The sequence below is a fragment of the Macrotis lagotis genome, chromosome 6 (assembly GCF_037893015.1).
Source record: "Macrotis lagotis isolate mMagLag1 chromosome 6, bilby.v1.9.chrom.fasta, whole genome shotgun sequence".
Lineage (NCBI taxonomy): Eukaryota > Metazoa > Chordata > Mammalia > Peramelemorphia > Peramelidae > Macrotis > Macrotis lagotis.
This window is the reverse complement of record NC_133663.1, coordinates 11,465,809-11,488,699: the sequence shown is the minus strand read 5'-3', so window position 1 is coordinate 11,488,699 and position 22,891 is coordinate 11,465,809. Positions and strand designations below refer to the sequence as shown.

General features: G+C 43.3%; 1 protein-coding gene across 7 annotated transcripts in view; it reads right to left on the bottom strand.

The window, feature by feature from the left end:
- KIF1A (kinesin family member 1A) overlaps positions 1-22,891 on the bottom strand; it is a 210,751-nt gene that overhangs the window by 48,974 nt on the left and 138,886 nt on the right. For all 7 annotated transcript variants that reach the window (XM_074190741.1, XM_074190736.1, XM_074190739.1 and 4 more), the window contains 6 exons: positions 14,261-14,379; positions 8,095-8,180; positions 5,753-5,891; positions 4,583-4,751; positions 3,443-3,533; positions 2,097-2,215 (listed from right to left, as the gene is read on the bottom strand). In XM_074190741.1, the coding sequence (XP_074046842.1) occupies positions 2,097-2,215; positions 3,443-3,533; positions 4,583-4,751; positions 5,753-5,891; positions 8,095-8,180; positions 14,261-14,379 (723 nt within the window). The remainder of the gene's footprint in view (positions 1-2,096; positions 2,216-3,442; positions 3,534-4,582; positions 4,752-5,752; positions 5,892-8,094; positions 8,181-14,260; positions 14,380-22,891) is intronic.

Sequence of the window (22,891 nt, the reverse complement as noted above, 5' to 3'; positions counted from 1 at the left end):
TCCACATACCTTACTTCTGCAATGACATATTCCTCAGGATTCTTCACAGTGACCTCCAAGGAGGGATTCCAGTACCTGACAAGGTCTGGGTAACCTTGGGACAGCTCTTATCATGAGGATGTTTCCTATTATCATACTCAAATTGGCCCTTTGTCAGTTTTTGCCATTGCTCCTGGTTCTGCCCTTGGAGAGCACCCTGTCACTAAAAATCAGGACTCAGTAACTGGTTTATTGATGGACGTTCCAGTCTGCTGCCTCTCAGTAATCAAGAGCATGACTTTGATTGTTTCTATCTGAGAGTTATGGAACAACTCCATTTATTTTCTTCTTTTCAAGTGTTTCTTTTAGGAATTCAATTTGGTTTCAATCCAACTCATTTCAATGAACAGTTATTTTATACTTCAGTGAACAGAATAATAGTTACTAGGGACAGAAGGGCAAAAATCATACAACCTCTGCTCTCAAGGAGCATGTGTGCATGTGTAAGCATGAACATGCATTTGTATGTGTGTGTGTGTCTGTGTGACACACAATGTGTCATGTGTGTATGTTATGTGTGTGTTCACAAAGGCAACAGAGTTTAAAGGACAACTAATAGACCAGTTTGGCTAAAATGTATAGAATGCAAAAGACAATAATATGGAACAAGGTTGGGGAAGTTGGTGGGTGCCCTGGTTCTAAAGACTTTCAATGCCAGACTGAGAAGCTTAGCCCAGAGGCAATAGAGAGTCACTGAAAGTTTTTGAGTAGGAGAATCCCATATCCCCCTTTCTTTGGGAGGCCAATTGCAAAATACTTGTAAAATTAATTAGTTGGATAATCTCTAAGGTCCAACTTAGATGATCGGTAGACCAGGGATCTTCTGAAGCCCTTAGCTCTCTCTGTCTTCTATCATGTCAAGTCAAGTTGCTAATCATCATTAAAACCCTGGACCCTATTCTGCACCACAGCCAGTTCAGTTTACCTTTAAATAAAAAAGATCTCAATGATTCTTGTTATCTTAGTTCTGCCTCACAGTTATTTTAGGTCAACTCACCATGGGAGCCAAGATCTGGTTCTTTAGGATGAAAATTTATGAAACATAAGAATATCAAGGTGTTTCCTGGATATGGAAGTCTATTAAAAGGAAGGTGAGGATGAGGAATAAGCATACATAAGGAGAAAGAGACACTGCTTAGCAAATTCACATGGGTTCATAGATCAAACTGGATTGCCCCAGAGAGGTTCTCAGTTTGGGAGGTAAGGAATCCATGGTATTTAGGTCATCAAGGAAAAGGGACTATGATCCCTGGCCATACTTCTCTCCTCTTTCAGTCTCATTTCTTGAAAAACGATGTAAAAATCAGGGGTAGGGTGGGGTGGAGGAGAAACTATGAAATTCCCTGGGCAGCAGTTAGTGGAGCATGGATAGGATGATATTTTTTGGCAAAGAAAATTCTACCTTTGTTCTGATGGGAGAACAGAGCAGAGCAAGAACCACCTGATGAAGCTTTAAAGAAATTCAAAGGACTCTAGATAATTCTATGGAAAACCCTTCATTACATATCCTAGGCATGGGATTTGGTTCCTTGGCTTTTTTTTCAGTATCTAAAATGCCACCACATCTGGTACCTAATAAGTGTTTCCTGAATTGACTTAAATGGAAAAATGAAGAAGCTAACTCTTAGTCTTCCTCCCCAAATATATGATCTTTTGGTATGAGAGGAATCCCATTTTGCAAATATTTACTCATAGATTCATAGGATTTCCGAGTTAAAAGATCTTCTGAAACTATGGACTTCAATTTATCTCTGAAAAAGAATCCTCACAATATTCTTCTCAAGGGGCCATCATACCTTGCCTTGAAGACTGAGGAGACACACACTGTCTCTCAGGGTGATCCAGTCCACTCTTGGACAACTATCTTTGTTTCAATATCAACCTCTTTTCAGTTTCCATTAATTTTTAGTTTTGCCCTCTGGGACCTCCTCCAATTCTCTTGTCCTTTCTGATTCTCCTCTTTTCCAGGTTAAACTTCCATAGACATTTGACTGGTCCTTGTGACATGGGCTCAAGGGTCTTTGCCATTTGGGGTGATAGGTTCAAGAAAGGCTTACCTGAGAACATCCTTGCAGAGAGGTGGGAAAGGATGCTGCTGGTAGTGACCAAAGACCTCAAATACAATAGGCTGACTCTTGATGTATTCAACAAAGGACTTTGTCACCTCAACTGCAATCTGGCATGAGTACAGAGGAAGGAGAAAGACCACAGCATTATTGTAGACAGAGTTCAAAGAATCACATAAACCACTGAGTCCAGAGCATGGAGTTTAAGTTATCCAGTTTGGAAATTAATGTTATCCCTCTACTCCCATTTTCTAATTTTGATCTCTATGATCTAACATGAATAAGAGGTCAATCATGAAGAAATGACTGTTCTCTCACAGATCAGAACAGATAAAGACTAAATTCCACTTAACCTTCTGCTCACACGACTTAGTTCTTACATGTACAGACTGGCAGACCACAAAGCAGGTACACTTAGTTATGTTCTGGGGCATTTCTTAAGAGGGCATACAAAAGAAGCCTCTTCTGCCCACAATGCCTGAGAGTTCCATACTAATTCTATTATTACTAGTGATGGGGATTGTGGTGATGATGGTGAGAAGGATGGTGATGGTGATGAGGATGGTGAGTATAGTGATGTGGTATTGTGGATGACTAACTTTTCTATAGAAAGGACTTTGTAAACATGATCACATTTGGACCTTACCACTCTAGGAGAAACCCACTACTGGTCTTATTGTAATCTAAAAATAAGTGTAATGATGAGGAACCTTGGATTCAGTGTTGCCCACGGACACCCAGTTCATATCAGAGGAAAAATTTGGAGTTACCAATTTTTTTCCTTCTCCATACAAATAATCCCAATTTTTCTTGACACATCAAGTCTTCTCTATGAAAAATCACACTTTCAGAAACAATTACCTACAATCAAAACCTAGGAAAGCATGCTAGTATCACGAAATAAAGTACATTAGAGGTATCTAGGTGGTGCAGTGGGTAGGTGTGTAGTCTCGGAGTCAAATTTGAATTTGAATCTTGCCTCAGATACTAGTTGTATGACTCTGGGCTTTTTTCAGCCTCAGTTTCTTCATCTATATAATAAGGATAATATCACCTCCCTCCCAGGATCATTGTAAGGATAAAATGAGATCATATCGGTAAAGTATTACACAAATCTGAAAGTACCATATAAATGCCAGCAATTATTTTTATCAGCTATTATTAGCTGTTTGTAAAGAGGACATTAGGAGGCATGATCATTTCTTTATTGATCCTGTGTCTATGATAATGAGAGCTTAGTATGGCATAGCCAGCTGAAGGTTATGAAGTTATTGTGAAGTCCCCACCCTCATGTGCCCAGATAAAATCTAGTTGCTACAATACTAGTGATGGCCTACATTCTGGACGTGGTAGAACCCAAGAGGTGGTCCTCGTCCTGTATTCTTCAATGGTTCTGTGGAAAAGGCCTCATCGTGACGATGGATAAAGCTGAAAAAAAAAAAGAAAGAAAGAAAATGATTTAGTTACAAAGCATTTTCTTCATAACAATCTGACAATGTGGGTCCTGCACAACACTCCTGCTCAGTCATGTAGTCAGTAAATGAGGATAAGCTAGGATGTGAATGCAATTCAACCTAGTTCCAGCGTTCTGTTTTTCTTTTAGTGTGCCATTCTTCCTCCTCTGACTTTCTTTTATACAAAGATTCCTGTATCCTAATGTGCATTGACTTAAATTAAACATAGGTCTAATTAAATGGAAATGACAGGCATTGTTTATTGAACAAGTTTAGAAAATCTAGGTCTGAATGGTCATTTTATTTTTTCTACAGGTGGTAAAACCTCAGGTTTTTTTTTCCTCTGAATCAATCAGCACATTTTTATTAAGCACCTACTTTATTCCAGATGCTGGGGATAAAAGTACAAAGGATGAAATGATTTTTTAAAAAGAAACTGACTTTCTAATAGGGAAAGACAGAATGACCATAGATAGCACAAATATAAAAGTGAATACAGACACAAATGCACATAATATGAATATATAAACATACACAAAGTTGCTGGGGAGGAAGGGGGCTTGCTATTGGAGAAATTCTTAATTCTTCATTACAATCCCTGAACACCAGGCCTTTTGAGAAGTGGAGATAAAAGCAAAAGTACAAAAGCATGCAAACGGAAGTTGAAAGGTTGCATGTGAGGAATGAAAACGCAACATTCTAGCTTGACTTCCTTAGATGAAAGACTATATTCTTGGTTTAGTGATGGAAAGAAAAATATTGGTAGCATCAGCAAAGAAACTAAGAGAGAGACACACACATAGTCAAGGAAAGAATCATAGAAACATAGATTTAGGGCTGGAAGTGACCCTTAGAGGCCATCAGCTTTTTCATTTTATAATTGCCCACATGTTTGAGAATGAATTTGAACCCAGCTTTTCTAGATTCCATCCTCAATGAAACATCTATAGTGCCATGTGATTGTTAAAGAATGAGGAGAGAGAAAGAGAGAATTAACAGGAGGACCAGAAAGAGTGGACTCACTTGAACTGGCAGAAGATATCAGCGTACTCTGCAGAGATGCTGGATGCTTGGAGCACTGTCACCCGGAAAGTGAAGATACTGCCCAGCTGCAAATGATCCAGGGCAGATTCCAAGGGGCCTTCCATGACACTTTTCTCAGGGCTGTCCAGTAGCAGGTCTTCAGGGGTCACTGTGAGGAGAAGGGAGGTGCATAATGTCCTCAAATGGTCTAATCGCTGTTCCCTGGTACATGACCCTCCATCTCCTGCTTCGTGGTGGCACAAGCTGGCTCCCTCACACAGGGACTGTCCTTTCTCCTTGACTCTGGAGTACCTATCTGTCTTCAGGACTCATCTCCAGGACCACAGCCTAGAGGAAACCTTTTCTGCTCTCTCCGGTTCTTAGTGTGCCCTAAGATCACATCATGTGTTTGTGTTGGCTCCTCTGTGCACATCTTGCTTCCATCTCAATAGAATGTAAGTTCTCTGAAGGAAATGATTCATATTTGTCTTTGCAAGTTCAGTGTCTAGCATGATTCTTGACAAAGGAGAGGTACTGAATAAACGTGATCCTTTGGGAGCTGAGCTTTGGAGAAGGGGAAGATGCCTTGTTTCTCTTAGAATCCCTTCACTGGGCAAAATAAAGATTAGAAGTGGGATAATTGCTCCTTTTAATGTAATGGCAAAGGAGAAGAGGCTGACCCATGTTCCTAGGGAGGGGAATCATGACCAGTGGTGTTCCCACCAGAGTGGATCTAACAACAGCTGGAGTACTGAGGCAGGAAGATATCATGGAGGTATTGTGGGCTAGAGATAAGCTCTCTTAGGGCTACAGGATTAGAGTAAACCAGTATTTGCAGGGAGGAGGAAGGAGGCACATGAGGCTCTCAGAAAGTATGACAAGCTCTACTCTGCTTGGTGCTTTGATATCCCTGGATAATTTTCTTCCCTTGCTGTTATGCCCCTCATTCCTGGGAGTTATGGTGTTTCCTCTGTTAGAATGCGGGCTCTATGGTAGTGGGAGTCACCTTTTATTTTTATCGGTGTCCCCAGCACATAATATTCACTCAATCAATGCTCTTGACTATTGACTATTGATATTCTTGATAATCATGGAGCTTCTCTCATTGCTACTCAGCACCCACATCTCTGACTTTGTAACTTCCCATAATACCATGAACCCTTCCTCTACCTGCACAGGTGTTATTGTTAACTTCATCCGCAGAGGGTCCAATTTCAGTGACCTGTCCTTGTCCCTCGACGATGCGCAACTCTTCCTGCGAGGTGCCAGAACGAGACATCCCCACCACTGGACAGGACTCAGATTGGAACTGGAAGAGGGCAATAATGACCATGACAGCAAGAAAAGAGGGGCAGTCTGGGTGGAGAGAACTCTGGATCTAAAGTCAGAAAGACTTGAGTTCAAATCCCACCTCAGACACTTATTAACTAGGTGACCTTGAGATATAACTGAGCCTGTCAGACTCAATTTCCTCATCTGTAAAATGAGAAAATTGAATGACCCTGATGGATTCTTTGTTTTCCTCCTGCTCTATGTTGATGGACCCTATAAAAGAGTGCTTTACACTCATGACTCATGTGAATCTCATAACAACCCGGAGGGGCATCATCAGCCTATTCTAAAGATGAGGAAATTGAGTCTCAGTGAATAAGTGTTTGAATTAGAAGTGGGAGTCAAGCCCACTTCTTTCTTACTCCATCATCTCAGGCTGCCCCTCGCAGCCTAGACATTCACTTATAAAAACAAGCCTTAAGTGATCTTCTGCTGACCCACTTCCACTTCATGTCCAATTCCTTCAATCCTCACCAGTATAGGAGGCAGAAAGCTGGAGAGGAAGGTACCCTTGTCTGGAAACTGCTCCCAAATTGGTCCCTGAGTCACGCTTTGGGGCAATGTTCTTGTGATCCAGTCATGGACCTCTGGACCTGGCCGAAGCAGACTGCTCTCTTGACTTGGAGAGCCCCTTGTGGAGGATGGCCAGTATGTCCCAGCCAAGTCCTGCTTAGATTGGAGGATTCTTAGAGCAGAGGGGATGCTATGGTTTAAATGTGGCTCACCACCTAACAGGGGTGAGATGGAGGGAAACTTGGAGCAAGGAGAGACACTTTTAATTAAGGAAGAGATTTAAGGACCTTTGTCAGAGCCCCCTTTCTCTGGACAACTTTGAACATCTGCAGAAATGATGATAACTCAGTCACTGCCTCAAAGATCAGGAGAGAGGACAATGCAGGACCCAGAGAAAGTGTGTGTGTGTGTGTGTGTGTGTGTGTGTGTGTGTGTGTGTGTGTGTGTGTGTCTGGCATGCATGACCATGAACAGGCAAGAGACTTTGAGCTCTTGTAGCTAGGACTGCCCAGAACTGCTGCTATCACCTGTATGGTGACCCTCAGCATTTGACCTTCACCCCTTTGGAGCTCTCCTTCCATCACCTGAGCCATGGGGAGCAGTGGAAGAAGAATTGGGTTCAATCCCATTTCTATGGGTTATTCCCCTTGTAATCTCCTCCCCCTTGTGCCTCAGTTTCCTCATCTGTAAAATGAGGCATTTGGACTAGATGGCATCAGAGGCACCTTTCTGAGTTAGATCTAGGATCCCTAAGACTCCCTTATATACTATCATGTTAGGATTCTTTAAAATACCTAAATTTTTTAAGTTATTCTGAGATCAGAATCAATCCCTTCTATTTTGATATATCTTTTGGGATTCCAAAGTGACTTAGTAGAAGCCTACAGATTTAGAGCCTGGAGGGATTTGGGAGATGATCTGGTCCAAGTCCTTATCTTAGAGAGGGAGGTAACCTGCCCAAAGTCAGGCAGGCAAGTGAGAGGCAGAGGGGCTCCCAAATTCTTCAGCTCCAAATTCATCTTTCATTTCATTGCTCTGGTTACTAACAATAACCTTACATTATGGTCATTGAGGCTCACTCCTCAACCAAGGAGGGGAAGGGGGATACAAGAAATCTTAACGAATTTTGGATACTTATCATATACTATTATAATATACAACTATGACATTGTTATATTACAATATTATAAACATCATTAACTGATACCATTTGTATATTAATTATTATGATCATATAATATTGTAGTATAAATGTTATTAATAGTTCATGCTGACCTATAGTGATTTTAGTCATTCAAAGAGCTATGTAAATATATATGTAATATATGTCAATATTAAATCGTCGATGATTCTCTGAACAGATAGCACTACACATAAAAATAAGAGTGTATGGAAAGAACCCATTGAGCCTAAGGTTGGAGTGGTATAGACCCTATGTATTGAAGGAGTGTAGAGGGGGAGAATGACAGCTCTCTGAAGATGGGAGCTGAGTTGGCCCCCAGAGATCATCTGGGTTTCAGAGGAGAGAGGGAAGCAGCAATCATGGGTCAATGGGAAGATGGGGCCCTTGAGAGCAGAGAGTGTGTTTCTAGGAGTCATGGGAAATGAAGCTGGAGAAAGAAGGTGCTCAGATATTCATGTCTGGCTCACTTTCACACAGTAAATACCTTTTCGAAATGTTGGTCATCAAAGGAGATCTTGGCTGTTCCTGATTGCCGGACGCCAGAGCCATAGTCTGGGGCTTCTTCATCCGCTGAAAGTAGAAAAGACACAGGGGTCATGGCCATGTTAGCAGAACCCGAGGAGGGTTTGGATGGAGTTAGTTATGGGAGAAGAAACAACTCAGAGGCCACAAATGAAACTCAGAAAGATCTGGGTCTTTTTTGAAGACTATTCTCCAAGGAGCATCATCTGTCCACCTCTGCCTAAAATAGATGTACAAACTCCCTCTCCAAAGCCGAACTTTTTCCTCAGGTAAAAGTGGTTAAAAATGAAGTTCAATCAGAGCTGTAATCACAATATGGGAGACAGGATAACCAAACTGTGGGGATGAGAAGGAAGCAGCCTCTGTCCCATTCTGAAGCTTCCACTAGGTAGAAGGCAGAACTGGAAAGCCAGAGTGTTTGCCATAGACTGTCCCATTGTGGGCTAAGGTATGCTTTAAAAAAATTTTTTTTTAATTTATTTAAGTCAATGGGGTTAAGTGACTTGCCTAAGGTCACACAACTAGGCAATTACTAAGTGTCTGAGACTGCATTTGAACTCAGATCCTCCAGGGCTGGTGCTCTATTCTACTGTGCCACCTAGCTGCTCGTAAGGTATGCTTTTGATGGGTCCATGAGACTGTGGTTAAAGAGCTGATTGTTTTTGGACAAAGAATGACACATTTCTGAAACTGGTCTGCCGTGATTCCTGGAGGTCTCACCTATCTTTCCTTGGATAGAGAGGCTTTATCTACTCAATAGACAGACTCATCTGTACATACAACTTCCATGTAGAATGGGAGAAGAGGCATTGGCTCCTACAGGGCCCCTTTCCTAAGCCTCTTTACCCTTAGGAAATTACTTTTAGCTAAGTCTGGGAATCTTTCTGTCTGCAATGAAAGTGATGAAAAATTTCACACTCTGCACTGTAGTCTATTTCTTCATCCTGTGGTTACTGCCCCTTCCCCATAGAAAACCCAGGTCCTTAGACAATCTCTGTGGTCCATTTTGCAGGATTTAATCACAGCACTAGAGTTAGTTAAGATTGCAGAACAGGAAGGGTTCTAGGAGGCAATACAAACATTCTTTTCAATTTTCCCAACATTTCTTTGTTGTAGGGAGCTCTGCAAAGTACCCTGAACTTGGATCCAGAAGGTCTGCATTTGGGTTCCTATCCTGTGACCATGGGCAAAATGTTTACCTTGTTTGATTCTCAGTTTCCCTCTCTGAAAAGAGGGGGACAATGCCTTTCTTATGAGTGAGAATGGATATTTTCACCGAAGTATATGGTAAAAGAGGCTATACATTCATGATCTCATCTGAGCCTACAATAGTTCTGTCCTGAAGCACTGAAAATATCATTCCCATTTGCCAGATGAGGAAGATGAGGAAGAAAGAAATGATGCCATTTCTACCCTCACTGGCCACCACCACACTTTACTGCCACTCCCCTCATTAAGGAGGCAAAAGGCAAATTTGGCTCAATATGAGAAGGGATTTTCTATTATTTAGATCCCCATTTCTTGGTAGTCTTTAAACAGACTGGAGTCTGAATAACTAACCAGGAAATTCCTGTATTGGCTAAGAGACTGGGCTGAGTGAGTTCTAGCTGTCATCCTGCTCCAAGATTCTCAGATTCTGACCCAGAGGTACCCCAAGGGCAGGTCAAGGGGAAGGCTAATGACCCAATGCCAGCGAATTTCCAGCAGGGAAAAACAATGAGGGATTTCATAAGCTATCCTTCTATTTATAATCTTGTTCCAAAAGGTTAAATGTTATTTTAAGTACAACTTTGTGTGTTATCAGAGATGTTTCCAAATGTAAGTGTTGACTGAGCCAGCCCCCAGGGGAGACTGACATTCAAACAAGCTTGTGAAACACAAATAAAGTAAGTGGTCAGTAAGCCCGGTAAGTAAGGCCTCTCTGGTAGAGAAACACAACTGGCACTGGCTGGTGAATTTGCATTTTAAAAAGTACTATTATTCAGGATTAAAGAAATTGTTCTCCTGAGGTTATCACCTAAAGGGTCTCTGACCTTGAGGAAGACTGAGCCAAAAGGTAAATAGGGGACTCTTTAATGAATGTAGGGAGTCCCTTGGAACAAAGACCAAAGGGTACATGGAGCAGGAAAAAAAATCACATGGCACAGTGGCTAGGAGCCCAAGGAGAAAAGCTGAAAGTCCGATGGTGCTTTGATAACCTTGTGGCTCTGATGGTAAACTGACCTGGGATCAGAGAGATTTATATGTCCCATTGAAGATGAAGGTCACCCTGCAGTAGATCTCCAGTTTATTTTTTGTTCATAGGATAATGGATTTAGAGTTGGAAGGGACTTTAGTTCCACCTCCTTCATTTTACAGATGAGGAAATTAAGGCACAGAGAGGTTTAGTGATTTGCACAAGCACCTACAGTTAATAAATAGTCTGACCAGCTGCCTTTCCCTATACACTTATCTTTCATCTAATCTGAATGTATCTTGTTTATATACATATATATATATATATACATATATATATATGTATATATATATATATAATTTTGCACACACAAACATACCCTATCATTAGTATGTTTCCTCCCTGAGGACAGGAACTGTTCTAGACTTCCTTTGTATCTATATTTCTTAGTACAACATCTGCCTGACAAAGTGCAAAAATGTCATAGCAGATTGGCTCCTGTACTTGGAGTCTGGAGACCTGCTTCAAATCTTGCCTCCAACCTTAATAGTTGTATGGCCAGAAACAAGTCTCTTCTTCCTAATCCTGGGTCTTCTCATCATTAGGTGGAAGGGACATTACCTAAAGAGTTTGGCTCCCAAGGTTTTTGTGGAGCTCTAAAGAGATGTTAGTACAATATTTTGTAAAATTTGATGAATCTGTTGGAATTCCAGTCATCATTATAATTGGTCACAAAGATAGCTGGAGACAGAATGTAGAGGGAACTCTGGGACCAAGAACCCAATGGGAAAATGGGAATTTCTTGCTGATGGTGGGCACCTGATATCATCTTCTTATACAAAGAAATAGATTCAATAATAGCTCAATATTTTGAGGATTTCAGATGCCATCTTTGTGTTCTCTCCCTGCCCACATGGACCACGACCCCTCTACTGCTTAGTAGACACTCTTTAAGAGTCTCTGTGTCCAAAACTTGTATCATCCTGGAGCCAAATTAGTGAACATACATTCAGAGAGGAGTCAGAGGTTCTGGCTCAGTCTGCTCCACACCATAACCAAGGTGGGGGGGGCATTCAGAGGAAACCAAAAATGAGCATAGATGTTCCTTTAGGAAGGAGCATAGTAGTAACTAATTCCCTCTGGCTTTTGTCTCACTTGATTTATAGTCAGCATGGAGGAGTAGGAAGAATGGTGGGTCAAGAGTCAGGGCACCAGGTTCGAATGCAGTCACTGACGTGCCAGCTGGGTGACACAGGTGAATCTGAGTCTTGAGGATCTGTCTTCTAAATCCATCAATGTATTGTACTCTTCTTTGGTGGAGGAAGTCTCACACCAGGAATCCCTGCTCCTGATGAAATCCCAGATCATTCTTGTCCTCTTTGTCATATTATGAGTCATTATTCCTATGAGCACCTTGAGCCACTTTTCCTGTTCTAAAGACACCTGCTATCCCTTTTCCTTGGGGTCTTACTTGATCTGCATTCTAGGCTTTCGTTTATTTGTAGCCAAAGTCTTTGGGAGCACCAGGGACATTGGAGACTTCCATAAGGAAGACAGATCACAACAGTGGTGATGTAGAGTTGCCATGTGATTCTGCCTTCCCTTCCCTAGGTCATTCGTTCATACTAAGTGTATCCCATGCCCATGCTTGGCGTTTTCTCAGATTATTGCCCCGCCTTGGAATTGGCTGATAATTTAGCTATTGTCCAGGGACAGGGTCACTTAAGATCCCTTTTAAAAAATCTCAAACATCCTATTTTGCAGGGAGGTCTCATCTGAGAGCAAGCAGGCTAGAGTTTTGCCTATGCCTGAGAATGATGCCAAGTCCTATTTTTGCGCTCTCTCTCTCTCTCTCTCTCTCTCTCTCTCTCTCTCTCTCTCTCTCTGTTCTCTTATCAGGGTGTGTTTTTCCCAGACAGCTGGATCCCTCCTTAATCATCTAGACCATGTTAGAGGCTTTATCTTTATTTATGAGCTAATTATGGGAGTTAATATTATATAATTCATCTATTAATATGTAGAGGATGTCTCTGGTGCCAAACCTTGTATTCCAGTCTTTGGAACCTGCTGACTCATAAGCTTAACAAAAAGCCATTAGAAATTACAAAGTGATCATTTGATAATAGGGTCCAACAAATTTTAATTGAAGCCCATTCAGTTGGCGGGGTGTTGAAGGGGACTTTTTTTCCCCCTTCCAGACTGCTTTACTCTTATTATAACTAAGATATTTACTGGCCAAATTTTAGCTCACCCTTCTGAGATGCTGAGGATATCTGTCCTTCTTTCTAATCAGGTTTGAAATGAAGAAAGAGTCGAGCTTCTAGGGTCTTGAGGTGTAGTAGGGAAAGGACTTTGGAAATGGGTCCTGGAAGTGCCAGTGATAATCAGCAGCCCCTGAAGAATGCCACCCTCCCCTAATCACACACACACTTTGCATTTTTTCACTCATCCAAACTTGTCTAAGGCTTCTTTTCAGCATTATCTAATGGAGGAAGTCTTCCTGATCTGCTAGAGTCCTCCTTCTCAAACTAGCTTGCATTTAATCACTTTGAAATATCTATTAAGGGCATCTGGGGGATGGCACAGGGCATCAAATCCTGGATCTGGAGTCAGGAAGGTGTGAGTTCAAATGTGACATCAGACACTTACTGGCTATATGACTCTGAGCAAGTCACTTCACTTCTCTTTGCCTCCGTTCTCTTATCTGAAAAAGGGGCAAAAGTGGTAGCATTCCCCCTCCTGGGGTATTTGAGAAGATCAAATGAAACACAGAAATGAACTTTGTAAATCTCCAAGCGTTAGCTATTTTGATATATCTATATTTGTGCTGCACATCTCTCTCCCATTAAATTGCCTTCTGTGGGGGGTGGGGGGAGGGAAGTAAGATTAGGGGGAAAAATTGTAAAACTCAAAATAAATACAATCTTTAATAAAGAAAAAAAAAGAATGAAGGACAAAAAAGAGTATAAGTTCCTTGCTAAAAGGATTTGTTTTCTCCTTTGGGTACCATCTATCACAGGGTCTTGTATATTGTTGGTGCTTAATAAGTCCTCAATGATTTATTAACTGATTTTGGTCTTTGGATTCACAGAACTTAGGAACACAATAGGTATTTAATAAATTTCTGTTGACTGATAAAGCCCAGGTGGTCCTATGTCCCCTTGTATATCCAATAACCCCTACAGGGCTAAAGAAAACCAGTATACCAGAAGGAGGCTGCTACCATCTCGGAGAGGACAAATCATCAGTTTTAGAACTGGAAGAGATTTAGAGACCATCTAATTGAGAAACTGAGGCCCAGAGAGAGGAAGAGGCTTGTCTGAAGTCAGATGGGCAGCAAGTGTCAGACTCAGAAATGAGAGCCTCTGCCACCATGTACCTAGCATGTTAAATGAATGAATGAATGATGGATGAACCAATGAAAGAAAAAATGGTCGAGTGAATGAATTGAATAAAAATTAGTGAATGAGTGAATCAATGAATGAAAAATGAAGGAATCAATGAAGGAAAAAGAATGAGTGAATGCATTGAATAAAAAATTAGTGAATAGGTGGTAAAACAACAAATGAGAAATGATTGAATGGATGGATGAATTAGTGAGTGAAAAATGAATGAAAGAATGAATTGAAGGATGAATCAATGAATGAGAAGAAATGAAGCAGGAGACACATCAGGACAAATGTTTTCCAGAGATGCAGTAACATTACATTTCACAGTCTAATCTAACGGTCTGCTTCATTGCCCTACCAAGGGTCCTCTTGGATCCAGGAAGTCAGTGCCAGGCCATCTGACTCCTCCAAATCCAATGACTGCCCCAGCAAATCCTCTTGCCTATATGGGAAATGCCTCTTGTCCCCAAGAAGCCTCTCAAGACCAGAGCTGTTCCTGTATGCCTGGGAGGAGGGGCACCCAGTTCCAATTCAGGTCAGCAGACTCCTTGGGGGGCACCTACCTGAGATGGCCTGCACAGCCACACGTAGGAAGCCCTTCACTTCTCCCTTCTCGCTGACGATGGCCACGCGATGGACCAAGGGCACTGGGTAGAGCAGGTTGCTGAGGTACACGAAGGCCCTGAAGGAGAGGCAGAGGAGAGTGGTCACTGTGCCCCCGCTGCTCCCCTGAGAGTTGCCAGGCACATGGCAGGCTGATGGGCAGTTGGCATCATCACAGCTCACCGCTCACACCACAACAGCGCTGCAAAGCAAAATGGAAGCAAGACAGCCAAGGCCAGCCGGAGGAGGTGAAGAAGGAGGAGGATGAAGATGAGGATGAGGATGGGCATGAGGAGGCAGAGGGCAAGTGAGGGAGGGCTGAGCCGTGCGTGCTTAAGGTGAGAAGGTCAGGCCATAGTCAGGTTTCAGGAAGTCGGGTCAGTGGTGTGAACTTGAACTTGACAGTGACTTGGTGACCCCTTCCCTCCCCCCAGGTAGTACCTTTTAGTCTTTCATCTCCCCTGGGCAGAGGGAGGGGAGGGAATTGTCATCTGGAAGCTAGAAAAAGGAATTCTGGCCATAGAGATGGAGACCTAGTCAGTAAAAGGTAGTGAGACCGGCTGTTGTAGATGAAATCCAAGGGGGAGGGACAGATGAGGGGAGAAGGTCTGGGACAGGCTGCAGAGGAGGAGACGCAGGAGAGTGGGCAGGGCAGGAAGCAGTGAGGGCACAGCCCAGAGTCGCCCATCCCTGAAGGAAGGAGCCCAGAGACCTGTCCATAATCTGAGAAAAAAGGGATGTCCAGGTGGACCTTTCAGCCTGCTGCAATAGGTGACCTGGACCTTGTGGCTGGTGGGGAGGGGGTGGGAGGTCCTAGGCACCCTTCTGCATGGAGCCCTAAGCCTGTGCCTGCTGGCAGCAGCTGTGGCTGATAGCCTTTCTGGCATTCTGTTGCCCCCTGACCCGAGGCTTGGGACTAAATATCTAAGTATCTCAACTGAATACCAGATGCCTAAGGAAGAAAGTAATCTCCTGTTCTTGAAAGGAAGAAGGAAGAAAAGAACTCATTCAATTTCAACTTCTCTCAGGGTCTACTTTGGTGCGAACATGGATTTTGATGAGGTTAGGGTCCCAGACTAGTCCTAGAGCCAAAAGTCCTGAGTTCAAATTCTGGCTTAGATACTGACTAACTCTTTGAACCTGGGCAAATTTCATCTCTACCTGCCTCAGTTTACTCATCTGTGAAATGAAGGCACAGGATGCCTGGGTATTTAAGTCTAAGACCCTCTGATCTTCACCTTTGTTCCACTAACACACTGACTCCATCCTTCCCTTCCCCCAGATGGTTCACAAGAGCTGACCATGGAGACCAGGTCAGCTAAGAGCATCAGAAAGGAGAGACAGAGAGAACAGAGAGAAGAAAGGAGAGTAGGAAAGAGGGAGGAGTGGAAAGGGGAGAAGAGAAGGGAGGGAGGGAGGGAGGGAGGGGGAGAGAGAGAGAGAGAGAGAGAGAGAGAGAGAGAGAGAGAGAGAGAGAACTGAATCACCAACTGAGCAATCATAAATCTAGGCCATCTGGCTCACTTGCAGTTTCCATTTCCATGCCATCCTCTCTCCTGGACATACCTTGGCACCCCTATTCCCTATCCTGGAACCTCAAAGCTCAACTCTCTTGCCCCTTCCTCCCCACAACCTTGCATTTAGGGTCGCCCTCCACTCCTGCCAGCACTAACATTGTGCTTGATATAAATCTTGCCTTTATTTATCTGTCTGGAGCTGCTCGTTCTGCTCTTCCCTCCCCAAGTAGATTAAAAGCTCCTCAAAGGCAGGCTCTCACCTCACATTTATCTTCCTTTTATCAGTGGCTAGACTGGGCTTGTGACTTAACAGGCCTTTAATAAACACTGAGCATGAATCAATCAGTGCAAACCCAAGCCCACTCTGGGAAAACAGTCTAACGAGCACATGGATGCCTTCCCACTCACTGGCAGACGGGGTGCTTCATTTTTGCAGATAGGACATATCACATAGTGTAATGCAGATAGATGGTTGCCCTGCTCGACCCAGGGGGCTGCACATTCTACCCTTCCAGCCCCCCTACCAGTGCCTCATCCCCCCAACTCTGGGATCAGAGCTTAGACAAAAGCAAATATACCTCTATATGTCAGTGCTGGATAGCAGCTTCTTAATGCAGATGCATGTGGGGAGAAAGGCTAATGAGATGGATGGACCTACAACTCTGGAAGGATGAGCAGATGGGGAAAAAATGGGATACCCAGATAGACAAATGCCATAGCTCTTAAGCTGGAGGGACAACAAGGGCCATCAAGAACAACTGCCTCATTTTTCCAGAAAGGGAAACTGAGGCTCTGAGGTTAAGTGACTTAACACCAGCTTTTAAATGGAGAGCTGGAAGGGTCATCAAGAAGATTTAGTCTTCATTTTAAAGATGAGGACACAGAGTCCCAAAGAGGATCACACAGGTTGGCTATGTGGTGGGATTTGAATTGCATCCTCCAACTCCAAAGCCACATTCTTTCAGAGGTTTCATTGTCAGATTGAGAAGGAATCAGTCCAACCCCTACTAGACAAAGAGTCTCCTCTCTGGCTAGGGTTTGCCTGCTAGAAGTTCAGAGCAAAGGAAACCTACTAGACTTAAGAGAAACCCAGCTCTCAGATAGAGGCCTGATCCCTCTTCAACGTGGAGGTCCTTCAGTTACTTGCAGGCAAAAGGCCCCAGAGAGATTACCTATGACTTCAATTCATATTAAAGTACAAATGACTGACAATAGAACCTTTCCTTAGTGTAGACTTTCATTGGGGGAAAAGGGGAGAGAGGAGCACCACAATCATCTTTCAGAGGGCTTCATCTCTATCATGAGATATATGGAAAAACCAGAATGGAAGCAGTCCCTGTGGACAAATCCCTTCTCTCTCCCCAACCTCACACCTCCCAGCAGATCTTACACTGGGCTTTGACTTGGTACATCCTTGGGTGTTGCTTCAAGGGTCCACATACATAGAGATGAAATGACTGGTCCAGTATCACATGACTAGCAATTATAAGAGGGAAGAATTTAACATGGGTTTTATCTGACATTTGGCATTCCTTCCACGATGCCACACTGTCCCTAACATACTACTGCAAACACAGGAACGGACAGAAATGAATGCTTCCACCTATTAAGATAATTGCTTCCTTTGTCCAGATTACATGTATAGATCTCAGAGCTCTCTTGGCCATATCTGGATGCTTCTCTATAGTCCTTGGTCAAGCAACCCTAATGACAGGAAGTTCATTCCTCCTGGGGCAACATAATTCTCTGTTGCCCAGCTAAACTGTGACCTCCCTGCATCTTCTACCCTTGTTTCTCCTGGTTTGATTCTCTGAGGTCAAAGAATACAAGCTTCATCCTTCACATGATCAGCCCTTTAGATTCCTGCACCAGTCCCCGCATCAGTCTTCTGGGCACTTGGCTAAAAATGTCTATCCTTAAATGCCTTTCGTGGTACTGGTTGCCTTCTGCATGGTACTGATTTAGCATCATCCTTTTCAAATTGGGGTGCCCAGAAATAAATGTGCCAGCTGTGGTCTTCCAAGGGCAATGCACAAAGGGCATAGTTTTTCAGGCAAATGCATTCATCCGGAGCTTGGATGGCCATTTACTGTTCCCATCTTTTGTTTTTAACAAAGTCTGTCCTTTTCTTGAGATAGGGAGCTCCTTTCCAGTTGATAAAGCTCCCTCTATCCACATAGACCTGCTGCTCTCTGACATCAGGCTTAAGGAACTGCCTGGGACCCTGAAAAGCTTAGTGGACTGTGGAGGACCACAGAGTCCCTGTGAGGAGAGGACTCAAACCCAGGTTCTCCTGCCTCTGAGGACCAGCCCTCTCTCCTACAGTAACCATGAACTGTATGACTGTGTTCTCACCAGAGAATAGAAGTATTTCTCTGAGCACAAGACTCCATGGGAAGTGGAGCAAGCTTCCTTGTCTGGAGGGACAAGGGCTTCTCCTCCATCTTGGCTTTTCCCCTTTTGCTTCATAATTTACTGGATCCATAGGGGATAAACGACAAGGATCAACTTAGAGTCCCTGACCTTCTCCCCTCTAGTCAGGAAAACACTTGGAGGGAGAAGAGAAGATGTGCAGACGGACTGTCTGGTGGTCAGTTTGGTTTTTTTTTTTAGCTTTTTTTTGTAAGGCAAACAGGGTTAAGTGGCTTGCCCAAGGCCACACGGCTAGGTCATTATTAAGTGTCTGAGGCCGGATTTGAACCCAGGTCCTCCTGACTCCAGGGCCGGTGCTTTATCCACTATGCCACCTAGCTGCCCCGCTGGTGGTCAGTTCTTAAGAGAGGAGGCTTTCCCTCCCAAGGCATTCCAGTTCTAAATCCAAGGTCAATGAACTACACCTTGGACCACCCTCTGTTCTGACCTCTAGGACCCAGGAATGCAAACTGGGCTCAAGCTGCTGCGTGGTGCTGCTGCATGGAGGGGGAGGATGAGTGCCCCTCTGTGTCCTTCCACAGCTGTTCTCCTACGACCCTTCCTTCCCCACCCCAAGGACAGGGCTGCCTTTCTCCGCAGGCCAAAGGGGCTGAGAACAGCAGATTGTTCACCATGACAATGTGGTTATTGATCAATGGCAGACACAGAGCTGTTGTCCCCTAGATGTCACTTCCCACATGGAGACAGGGTCCTGGATTGTCACAGAGGGCTGCACATGGGCTGCAGAAATTCAGTTATAGAAGATAAGCATCTCCCCGCCTCCTCTCCTCAGTCATGTAGCCTGACCCTCTCTTGGAGATTTTCCTTGGAAAAAGAGTTTTTCTCTCTAAAGATACAATGACTTGAATGGTCAGAGAACAGAAGTAGGAGATCCTGTCAAAGTGAGAAAGGAAAACCTCATCAAAGACATACCCTAATCAGTGAGGGCTGAGGGAAGGGGAGGGACCCTAGAGACCATAAGTCCATTCCCTTTATTTTACAAATGAGGGAAGTGAGGTCCAGAGAAGGCTCACAGGATGATGGCAGAGCTGGATGGAAGGGACCTTGGAGGCCATCTCATCTATCCAGCCCCTCCTTTAAGGATGAGAAGGAAATGAGGACCAGAGAGGGAGGATATCTCAAAGGTCTTTTTTCTAGTGACAACAGTCTTGGCTATGACTCCCGGAAAGCCCTGTGATACAGGAAAGAAAGAACTGAAACTCTGGGTTCTAACCCCAGAGGGGCTCTTTCTTCCTCTGTGAACCTCGCTATATAATTTCCCTTTTTTGAGTCTTGGTTTTATCTTCTGTAAAATGGGAAGAGGATTGGATGAGGTGACTTTCCAGAAGCCTTATAGTTCCTCCTTGTTTATTCTCCCTATCCCACATTCACGACACAAGGTCAATGACCACATTTCCTCTTTCTTAGTCTCTGAACTGTGAGTCCAGGAAAAGTGAAAACCTCAGCGTGTCATCCTAGCCAAATGGGGCCATCATCATCTTACAACAAACAACACGTCAACAGATGTTTGAACCATGACAGGCCATAGGAGTATCTTCTCCAAGAAATCATTTAAAGGACTTGGGAATCTCACATATCTAAGGCCACCCATATTCATTCAGTCTGGCCTCACTACAGACCCCTCCCCTCCCTGTACTGAACAATCTAACCAAACTGGCCTACGTACTGTTCCTCACACAGCTAGCCATCTCCCATGTCCTCGCTTTACAAAGGCCATTTCCATGCCTGGAATGCAATCTCTTCTCCCTTCAGCCTCATCTTGCTCTCTCCAAGACTCACCATCTCCAAAAGTCTTTTCTGATTCCCTCAACTGTTGGGTCCTCACCCCCAATCACTTCGCATTTATACACACAATAGGCACTTAAATGATCATTTATGGATCAGGTCATTCCTTCCACCAGCATTTAGTAAAAGTAGAGTAAGCTCTGTTTTGATATTAGGTTCAGATGCTAGTGACACAAGGGGGAAAATGAAAGCAGCCTCACTTAACACAAGTTTATTTCTTCTCCTCCGGGTTGGGAGGGTTGTGATCCACAAGAGAAATTCTCTTAGCATTGGTCTGCATTAATCTCTGGTTCCAGAAAGCAAAGTGAACTGGATATTTCCTGAGACCACCAGATACTTTGGTGATGAGCAGTTCACTGAGCCACAAATATGGGTTTCCTACATCTCTGTTACCAAGGATTTTCCCTGAACCCTCCAAAGCCTTTGCTTCCTGTTTCAAATGGCCAGCAGCTTTTTAACTGGGTGCCAGGGAAGAGAAGATAATGTGAGGTAGAGTCTAGACTTGGGGAAGGAAGGAGGTGCCCAAGTCACAAACTGACAGCTAGCCCTGCCTTCTGCTTCCTGAGTTAGTGTAAATCATGCATCTCCACTCTTACACTGAGACTGGTGTATGACATAGAAGGGAAGGAGTCTGCAATTTTCAAGCTCAGAAATGAGTAAGATAATATCCACATCAGAAAAATCTGCTGAAAAAGCAGGAATACCTATTTCAGACTGAAGGCTATGGAGAGTTCCAAGAGGTTAGGAAGAAGGATGGATGAAGAATCACGACATCTGTATTCTGCCTCTCCACCTTCACAAAGGCAAAACTGATGCTTAATTGTTTTTTCAAATCTCAGTATCCAGCACAATGATTTACAAAAAGTAGGCACTTGGTAAGTGGTGGTTGAATGAATAAATTCTTTCCATATGGACCTACTGATTTCCCCTCCTCATTAGGACCCTGGCAGAGTGCTCTGCATACTAAAATGAACCTTTAATATCTATTTGCTGAATGAATGGACTGGATAGTACTTTATATGACAGGTTTATCCTAAATGTGAAACAGCATATCACATCTCAGAGGATGGGGAAGAGTAGTTGGCATGACCCAGTTTCCCAATGGCATACCAATGGAGCCAGGAGACCTGAGTTCAAACCCCAGGTCTGCTGTCCAGTACCTATGTGATCTTACGTCAATTCCATCTCCTTTCTGGGCCCCCATTTTCCCATTTGTCAATGAGAGAGTTGAACTAGTCCTCTCATCTGACATCTCAGTCTCCCTCTCATTTGTTGCACATGTTGGAAAGGTGATTCTTTCTGACCTTTGGGTGGGATGCTGAGATCTTCTATCTCTATGATAAGGCCCAGTGCCACAAACCTTACAAAAACAACCAGTCCTTCATATACCAATGGAAGAGCACTTGATTGTTTACCTTTGGTAACTGGTTAATAATTAGGCAGGAGCCTCTACCCCACCCCCATTCCTCAAATGCCCCAACTAGCTCTCCTCTTAAAGAATGTGTGAGCTTACTGACCAAAAGACTATAATTTTAAGCCAGGTCAAACAAAATTAGGGAAGGAACTTTGATTTTCAAAATCACATCAGATACATTTCAAAGTCAAGTAGAGATTTTGTCATGATTTCCTGGAATTATTAAGATTACAAATCCCCTGCAAATGGCATAATGATCAATAATGGAGCAATATAATGGAACTATGTTACTATCAAAGGACCAATAAAAGAGAAAAAAAAGAGGCCACAAAAGAGCCAGGTGGTCCTTGTTCCATGGAAAGAGTGGACTGAGTTAGTCACACCAATCAAAATCTCAGATTAGGGAGAGTACAACTATATACCAAAAGCAGGAATCCCATCTGTAGCATACCTCATAGATTGTCATTTGACTTATGGTTAAATACCTTCAGTGACAGGAAGCGTACCCCTTCATAAAGCTTCCAGTGCCCTTTCTGGATAGTTCTGGTTCATAGGGAGCTCTTTCTCATATTGAGTTGACTTTCCCCTGCTATAATTCCACCTACCAGTCACAAGTCTGACCTTGGAGCTATCCTTTGTCAAGTTTGCATCTGAACTCAAACTACACAGTTGCTTCATAGATTTGGAAAGAGTCATTGATTCATAGAAGGGCAGTAAATGCATGGAGCCATTCATCTTTCTTTGGGTGACCTCTCTTAGAGAGCTGCCATGTTGGAAAGCATTGGTCATACCTAGAAGCTTAGGATTAATTTAGAAGGAAAAGATGGAGAAGATATGGGAAAGCCTGGTATTAGAAACAGAAAAGCCTGTGAAAAACTTGAGCTCAAAATTTCCTAGAAACAAAATCATGATTGTTAGAATTAGCAGATCCCAGAGCATGCCAGTCTTGGGTGTTTGGGCTTTGTCTTCTTATTATATGTGGGATTTGACAAGAAGAATGTGCTCCCATGAAGGGAGAGGGGAATTGTTTGGGAAGGGAAAATGACACAACTCAAAGCTTTGAAGACAGGTGAAGGGCAGGGTTTGAGTCGTATCATCATGCTCAATGGGACCTCTGACTTGGGAGAAGATGGACAGTTCAGCCTACCTAATTCCTCAATAGACTGCCTTCAACTTAAGGGCATCCAGAGAAGGGCATTATTCTTTATGCCCTCCCCCAGTCACCCATTTTCATTGTATCACATCACCCGGATAGTATTTAAACTAGTAATAATATTGATTCTTGAGGGTAAAGGAAAGATGGGGTCTTTGGATTACATTCCAAGTACATTCCTTATGAACCCCTACTTTGGGAATCAAGTTTCCAAGGTTGAAAGACAGAGATACAGCACACCTTCTGTATGCAGAGCCTGATTCTGCAGGGATCTCTCTGTCTGTCCTTG